Source organism: Rosa rugosa, chromosome 5 (genome assembly GCF_958449725.1).
Source record: "Rosa rugosa chromosome 5, drRosRugo1.1, whole genome shotgun sequence".
Lineage (NCBI taxonomy): Eukaryota > Viridiplantae > Streptophyta > Magnoliopsida > Rosales > Rosaceae > Rosa > Rosa rugosa.
In genome coordinates this window covers 5,942,706-5,951,846 of record NC_084824.1, presented here as the reverse complement: position 1 = coordinate 5,951,846, position 9,141 = coordinate 5,942,706, and the positions used below count along the sequence as shown (strand labels likewise).

The 9,141-nt window shown below is 36.3% G+C and overlaps 1 protein-coding gene across 1 annotated transcript; it reads right to left on the bottom strand.

The window, feature by feature from the left end:
* Window positions 1–5,932: 5,932 nt before the first annotated feature.
* LOC133709919 (uncharacterized) lies at window positions 5,933–8,111 on the bottom strand. The gene is made up of 5 exons (XM_062135873.1): window positions 7,720–8,111; window positions 7,334–7,425; window positions 7,061–7,236; window positions 6,575–6,683; window positions 5,933–6,474 (listed from the first exon to the last, which is right to left on the bottom strand). The coding sequence occupies exons 1-5, from the start codon at window positions 8,057–8,059 to the stop codon at window positions 6,169–6,171; spliced, it is 1,023 nt and encodes a 340-aa protein (XP_061991857.1). The 5' UTR covers window positions 8,060–8,111; the 3' UTR covers window positions 5,933–6,168.
* Between the last annotated feature and the right edge of the window lie 1,030 nt (window positions 8,112–9,141).

The window sequence follows — 9,141 nt, the reverse complement described above, 5'->3', positions numbered from 1 at the left end:
TCTCTACACACCCCCCCCCCCCCCCCCCCTCACAATTATTGAACAATTGAATGAGAGCGGGACAACCAAAATTGACCATACACCCATTGTTTTATTTTCATTTTCCTTTACCAAATTGCATTGGTTTTCTAGAAGTCAGTTATAACATGTATTAATCAACATGCCTGCATTATTTTCTCCTCATAAGCATGAGTTCATCTACATTAGTGTATTAGAGTATTAAGCAGAGCATCTTCATAGTTCATACAATAGTAAATCCACTAAATACAGTAATAAACTAGTTTGACCTGATTTCTAACGAGTCTAGAACTATATGAAGATTGTTTATTGTTATAGGCCATTGATGTACCAATACATTAGTAATTTAAATTATTTCCTAAAGTATATTGATCATTCGTTATATGCTCTACTCGAGCTAACGACAAGATTAAGATTTGGTATTCTTAACTTTAAAAAGTCTTTCAAGGACTTTGGTGGTCCTATTTTCTTTCTTTTTGCTCTACTTTTTTTTTTTTGTGTGGCGGGACTTTTTGCTCTACTTTGGTAGTCTTAATTGATCCCATAAAATTCTAAATTGGAAACATAGATTGCGTATGTAACACTAAAATGGAGTTCAAAACTAACTTTAAGTCTGAATGGGTACGTAAAAGTCTCCTAGTTTGCTTCTTCACATATGCCTCTGGTTCAATATGCTTCCTCAACATTTCATCTCAGCACTAAATCTAAAGGTTTCACAAGGAATATATTAATTGGGTGATGGAGTTGCAAGCTTGTTTTTCATTTTGTCAAAAAGCCAACAGATTAAGCGCTACTAGTCAATATGGTTATGGCTGAAAGCAACATTAACACAAAACTCACTTCAAATTTGGCCATCGAAATGATTGAATGGGAAAATTAAGATAAAGTACAAACGTGTGGGGAAGTAACTTCACCAAGTTTTTCTCCTCCACCTTTCAATTTAATCTTTCATATTGCAAATGGAAAATGGTATCTTTGATTATGTTAGAAATAGTCATTATATTGGTGAGGAAAGTCATTAAATTAGAACATATATAGTCTAACATCTTGTATCAAGTGGTACATAATCAATCTGCCCTAAAATATTCTAACTTGGAGTTGCTCCCCTTCTTGTACATTCTCGATTTATAGTCACCGCTTTCATAAATAGCCATATAGGTAGTATGTATTTTTAAAATCGTGTGACTCAATACGAGTAACAATAATTTACGATATATAGAAGAAAAAAAATTGAAATGAAATCGAAATTTTTTGAAATGAACTTATATCCGGTCAATGGTTAATGTTAAGGTGCTATGATATCAATAGTAGGTGAACCGTCAGAAACAATTAATTAAGATTAGTCCTATAAGTAAGAGAGTTTCTATTGGACCTCCAAATCTGCTTACTTGACCTCACTCTATTATGAATTATTAAATGACATATATAACATACTATAAAATGACTATTAAGGACAATAATTATACCAAAAAATATTATATTTATTTTATGTAGACTTTCCAATTCAATAATAGTAGATTGTATTTCTTATTATTTTCCTTATCTATTTTCATTTTTCAATTTCACTACATACTCATTAAAGTATTCATATATATTTAATAAGAATTAAAAATATGATTAAGATCATGTGACATAAAAATGTATGATATATATGTTGAACGCATATTGGTGAGGGAAAACAAAACTAGCAGTTAAAAAAAACTAAAAATATTTAAATAATTAATCATGTGGTACAAACAATACAGAAAAAAAAAATAAACATTAAAAAACAAATGATTTTTTTTTTGAGAATAAAAACAAATGATTTCTTCATTTTTTTTTGCACAGCTAAAATAGAATTTAAAAAAAAAACAGAATAGTTCATGGCATTTTCTTATTGATTAGACATTAATTTTTGAAACTAAAGTTTGATTAAGAAATGTATATTTAGTTAAGATTTATAGAGTGATTAAATCATTGAAATGACTAAATTTTTTATTTTAAAGATAATAATTTGTTTGCAAATTATGTGAGTGAGGTTATTTGAGGAAGTTTAGTGAGTAAATTTAGTATTTGATAAGAGGTGTAAAAAGTATAGAGGTCAAGTGAGTAAATTTGGAGGTTCCAATAGAAAAACTTGGAAGTAATTGAAAACAAAAGAATTCCAAATAAAACCTCTAATATAACATTTCATTGTTAGAGAGGAAATGACACCCATGACCCAAATGATTGGAGACCCCTAAAGAGTAGGCAAAATATAGCTGGATGGTATAAGCTATGGTTGGAGACAAGGCAATGGAAGTCCATGTGACTCATATAATCACCTGGTATTTATTTATTACATAATCAATTAATTGTTGGATTATGTTTCTCATTTCTGAGTGTTGAGCTAAAAAGGCATTTGACATATCGTTAAATTTAGACAATATTTTAGTTTAAGGATTCAAGACGTTCAGTTTGATCCAAGACTTGAGGCCTACCAGTACTAATTGAAAGTGAGTAGGGACAATGATTCAATAATGTTGATCTACTTTTGGCATATCAAAGCTAAGCAAGTACAAGTTGATTTCTTGTGCACATTTACGAGACACACTAATTGGTCATTATAAATCTAGCTAGTACTACCCTCTCTATCTAATTTTTTGGTACTTGTTGTTCGTATCAAAATTTATATTGGTATGAAACTATGAGTTTAGGACAATAATGGGTATCCGACTTTGTAAGCAAAAATTACAAAGAGAATCTCCATGGATACCAAAGTTACCAACATCATACATATTAATGTCCCTCTGCATATGGCATATGCGTCTTCGATCATGTTGATTTCAAGAAAACCATGATGAATGTGAATGATTAAAAGAGTTGAGCATCTAACTTTGGAAGGGATGTCAGCAACTTCTATTATGTTTGACTTCACAGAAATTATGATGAGTGTGAACCATTAGAAGAGTTTGGCGACTAAGTAACTTGAATAGGCAACACACAACCTCCTCAACGATCCTTCAATCTCTATAACGAGGGAAAGGAAGAGGAAGCTCGACGGATTGTGGTTGCGGGCGGGCACTCCACACATTTAGGATCACATATTTCCCCCACATAATGGGAGATATTTTAAGTTTGATTTCAGGTTTGATAGGCCATGATGAATTGATGATGCTTCATTGCATGGCTGTTTCAATACGTTAAAATTGTACCACATGCCACATGCCAACGAACTCTGTTGAAATTTAATGTTTGTACGTTTATACATTTCAAGAAAGAGAACAGAGGGGTCCTTGATGAACAGCCAAATGGGGTTGAGCAAGGAAAAACCTAATCACTAGTTTGTCAACAAGTGAAGGAGAGAAAAAGAGGGTCTAAATCAGATGATGCAAGAAGAACAAAACCCACTCGTTTGTAAAGTGGACCACTTATCTATTATGAAGCCACACTGTTGCTTTGGGGCTCCCAAAATGGACAACTTCTCTTGTCAATTGATGTGCATATTTTGCACTAGATGAAATCATCCATGTGTATTTCCCACTCATATATCAATCCTTCATCATTTTGATTGAGGCATATTCCATCTCCATCACCGGAGTATGACCCTTCTTTGGGGGATTGTAATTTTCAAATGGGGTTACCTAAAAGATAGTTTGGCAAATTGAACCAAGAAAAAAAATCCAACCTCAATGGATGGGATATAGAGCAACCAAAAACCGACAAGCAACCACCTCCCCTCCTAGAGGCCACAGAAAACAAACAGTTACTATCTCTATCCCACTCAAAACTCATAATCCCTTTATGAAGTCTGTCAATTTAGCTGTTTAATTCGATCATTTCCTTGTTGTTTTTCTTGGTTTGCTTTATGAAAATAGTGACCTTTTATCTCACTCTCCCTTTGAAAACTCCTACAGATTCCCCTTGAATCAATTCAGCTGCTGACATGATATCTCTTTACTTGTATGGTGCGCCTGAGTATTGAAATTCCGGATAAGAACTTCTACTAGAGCCTCGGAAGCCTGAAGACTAATTTAGCAGAATGGAGTTCTGTAACCCATTGGTGACAAAAGCCTTTTACTTAAATAGAGGCATGGAAAGAGGTGGAATGGTTCCTTAGGCCACTATATAAATCTCCACCAGCGTATGTATGGCCCAAAAAAGAAAAGAATCTCAACCAAGAAAACAAAGCAAAGCAAATCATATAAGCCTAAAGGACTAAATGGGCGAATGAATTATTGGGTGCACTGTTGGACTGCACTCTTAATCCATACTTCAAATCAATCCCAAGTGAAAAGAAAAAACTTCAAATCAATGCCTTACTGAGGTGTTATATAGTCATGCCAAAAAAGGTGACATCAAGATGGTCACCTATGAAGATAAGGAAAAACAAAAACAAAAACAAAAAAGGATTCACTATTGCTCACTATAATAATTCAACTTTCCCTCATGTACAAATGGATCATGAAATTATAGAAAAAGAAGACAGGTCTATTTTTGTTGATGAGTAACCTGCATAGAACATTCAAAATATTTACAGAAGGAAACTGAGATCTACTGGTCTGAATATGTATGCATGCTGTAGATTGCTAAGTGGATTCTGTAGTACCTTTCTAATAGTAGTTCACATTCCTCAAACATTTGTATCAAACAAACATATACAGTTCATGATACACAAAAGAAAGTAAGAAAAAGAAAAAAGATCCATCACATAGTAAAACTACTTGATTCCCTAGCCTTCACTCTTAAAAAAATAAAACTCAAGCCATCAAAAGAAATGGGAAAAGGTGGGAGGGATAAGAAAAATTTGATTTAAGACCACAAAGCATGCACATTTGCAAGGGTAAATTTTAGCATAGAAGCCAGGGAGAGACTCCTTTAATGAAATTAATACTTCCCTACAAGTAACACATGTAGGCCAAGGCTGAGATGACTATAATGCTAATAGCAGCAATATATTTCTGTGATAGAGATGGAATGCTACTTACTTTGCTTGCATTAATGTGAATCACTGATCCTTTTTGCAGTTCCATAATTGCTAGCATGATGATATGGACCTGCCTCGTCTGTTCATCTTTTACAAATATTAGTAGTTGTGATGAGTAGATAGAAAAGATAGCATCATTTACTTTGCTTGATCAGTGCTAGCTTCTTGAAAGGGACTTGCGTGCCATGATCACAATCTTTCATTTGCATCTGACCAGCATGAAATCATGCATCTAAAAAATGAACATTAACATAGATTGATTCCCATGTTGGAAAAAAAAAAATGCCTAGCTTAGCTAGCTGCATGCTCATGCTTCCCCAACTGTTAGACATAATGACAGATAGACATACAGTATCCTGTCAAAACAGCCTCTGAAATATAATGGCTACAGTTGCTTGACTAGATGAAAATACCAGTTGCATATAATTGAAACAGTAACTACTATGAATTGACTAGCTGGTTTCTACTCAGTTCTGATATATCTTTGTAACACATAGTGATATGCCAAATGAATTGATTCAATTGAATGCCAATTTAGTGAATGCAGAAATCAAGTAATATAGGTTGCAGCGACCAATCCTATTGACCTATTCCTTATGTTTGTAGGGTAACACTTTTTTTTTTCCTAGTTTTTTCTTTTTTGATAAAAAGCTCTATAACCAGAAGGAGACAAGGGCAAAGTCCACAAGAAAGCTAAACAGGACAGCAACACAAACTAGGACACCTGGGCCAATTGGCCAAATGAACAAAGCCAAGAGCAACTTCATAGCCCAATACAAAGGAAGGAATGCAATTATGCAAACATATATAAGCATACAGCAAAGATAAAGAGTAATAATAAAACAACACAACAACACCAACAAAAAAAAAAGATCAAGAGCAAACAGATGAAATTTAAATAGCTAGCTTGAAGACATACATAACCTGAGCAATAATTAACTTTCGAAACCACAGGGAAACCTGAATATATGAAACTCAATGCCAAAGCTTTTGAAAATTTGGCGTTGTTACTACGATTGTGTAAGATGTTTTGAATCAAAATTCAAGGTAGGGTACAAACAGCAAAGACAGCAGAATTCTTCTAACATAATCTGTCTTTCCTAAATCCTGACTAGGATACAAACTGCAAAGACATTAGGATTTCTTCTTCAAAAATCCTCCTCTAAATCCTAACCAACATTTTTCACTAAAGCATCAAAATTCTCTCAACTTGAGTTTAGGTACAGAAGTACCCTTTTATGTGCAGAAAATGGCAATTTTAATCTCCAATCTGTCTGTTTACGTGTTAATGGTCTACCTTTGCTGTCCGGATCCCTGTTTTCCTTCACATTTGCCAACTTCCACACACAGCTCTCTGACTCTGTCTCAACAGACTCCAGCATAAATACTCCATCCTTTTCTGGGTGTTTAGAATCCACGTCTTCTAAATAGCATACTCTCATGGTCTTGTCTTTAAACCGAGGTAAATCACCTGGTACCTTTAGTAATCTCTCCGCGCCAGGAGATGATACCTTCAAAACAAAAGGCAATTTCATCACTACACATATTTGTATGGATCAAACATGACAGAGATTTGATTGAGAAGTAAAAGAGCAGCTAGCCTCTATGAACCTCAACAGCCAAATCTTCGGGTATTTCTCCAAGTGCTCCAACTTCATCCAACCTTTTCTTGTATTCTTTACCGTAGCGCCCAAGGTCTTCCATACTTGGACATCCATATCTGATAAAAGAAAGATATTATGTCTTAATGCTAACATCACAATTGGTTACATATGGAAAAAGGATATTACTGTTCAACATGTAAAATTCAGCCTCTCCTCCCGCAAAACAAACAAAGTGTGCCAAAAAAAGAAGAAGCTTTGGATCAAGGTTTCTACTTTTCCCTTATTTTTTTTTCTATTAGCAGCCTCCACCCAACAATGAAGTGGAGGAAATAGTCTTTAGAGTGTACTCATGTTAAGCATGTCTTACCCTATTAAGCTCATTTAAATGAACAATTGCTGCAAAAATAAAACAAAACTTTGGTGCCAAAGTTTGAAAAAAACGTACATGTTAAGCTACTCGCAAGTTTTTCAGTGAAAAGGGCAGAAGACTTACTCGTTTGATAGTTTGTCCAGTCTCACAAACACATATCCTCGAGGAGTAGTCTTGAAAGAGAAGAGCTTCATGTCATCACAGAACCGTGTCAACACCTCACGAGCAATGGACAGTGCCCGCTCACCCCAGGGAACACCATGGAACACCACTCCACCACCATCGCCTCCATCACCAACCTATATAGACCAACTACTAGCATCATCAAACATAACCCAAGTTTTAAGCTAAAATCAAAATGACACAACCAAAAGTGTTCAAGCCACAACAATGTACCTTAGGCTCGGCGACATCCTCGTCCTCCCAACCATCTGTACTATCTCCTTCTTCCCATCCATCTGATGTTCTTCCCTCTTCTGTTTCTTCACCTGAAAATCCAAAGTTCCATAAGCAAAAATACTTGTCACAGCTGTATATCAATATGCATATATGAAAAAAGACAACTTCAAAGAACCCATCAATCGCTTAATTCTTATGTAAGGTTTAAAGGGTGTTATAGTACTAAAGCTATGGCCTTGATAACTAGCACTGATCTACTCAATTGTTTCAGTAAATAAAAACCCCAACTTTGACATACCCATATAATCAAAAGTCAAAACCAAGTAGAATTTAACAGAACAAAAATGGGTACTGTAGAAATTGCAGAAAGCATAGAGCTTTACCTTGAAAGGTGTCATCTTGGTAATCGTCGAGGTCCTCAGAGGACTGGGTTGTTAGGAATCGAAGAGTAGCGGGAGAAAATATTGTGGGTCTGGGTTTTGGAGAGAAACCAATCAAAGAAGAATGAGGAGGGTTTAAGTGTTGAGAGGGTTTAAGAGGTTGTTGTATTGGGTGGGTTGATAAGAAAGAGAGGCTTCTGAAAGAAGAAGAAGAAGAAGAAGAAGATGTGATACACCTTCGAGCAGTTTGCGAGTGTAATTGTAGGAGGAGGTTCATCATTCTTGTCTCTGCAACGAGAGAAGAAGCTAAGAAGAGCATAATATATAAGAACCAGAATGGCATTTCCAAATTCCACCAAACTCTGAAATGTGAAACGAAAGGCTTCACAGTAAAACACCAAACCCTGTTTAAAATGTGAGGTACCAGTCGAACCACTACCGTCGATTCTTCGTCGGCAAATTTGCTTTTTTGCCAACAAGATGTCGTCCCATTTTTATTAGAATAAATGAATAATCGGTGAATATGTGTCTTTTGTTGAAGGATATTGACACTTAGTGTGCCTAGTCAAACTAGGATAAGTTCTATAGTTGTAATAGGAGAGGTTTCCTACTCCAAGTTAGATAAGGAATCCTTGTACTCTTAGATTATGCACTTTGTAATCCCTATATATAGGGCTCCTATTCTCTATAATGAAATACACTTCTCTCAATACCAATATACTTAAACACGTTATCAGCACGACTCTAGCCACAAAGCAAAAGCCAAAACCCGAAAATAAATCCCTATCACCAAAACTGCCGCAGCTCCTAGCCCGTGCTAGCCACCGCTGCAGCCCCTGCTGCCCCGCACGCCTCCGCAGCCCCTGCTGCCCCGCGCACACCTGCCCCCGCAGCCCCTACGCACACCTGCGTTCGCTGCTGCCTTGCCCGCACCGACTGCTGCCCCGCAACCGGCCTGGCTACTTCGTGCCCGTAGCCCCTGCACCCCCTGCTGCCCCTGCAGCACACCTGCAACTCGCTGCCACTGCAGCCCCTGCTGCCGCGCACCACTGCACACCTTTACTCGACTCGCTTCGTTCCATCACGCCTGCATCGACACGCGCGTGATCCAAAACCAAAAAGTAAGTATTCAAAAGAGTAAGTTTTGAAGTTCCTAAAATTTGAAATTTGAATATTTCTTCTTTTTCTCGGGGACTTAAAAACCTCCCTTCTTCTTCATCCCACCTTTCATAGAACGTGGGTTCGATTCAAAGCGGAATCGTGGGGATTCGCGCTATAAACGAACTAAGAGTGTTCGTAAAGACTTCGGACTAAGAGCGTCCGCAAGCATCGATTTATGACCTTATAAACATCATTGTTTCGGTCTAATCCAATTTTCTTGGAAATCGATTTCTTGGTAGCATAGCTCGGAAATCTTAATATTTA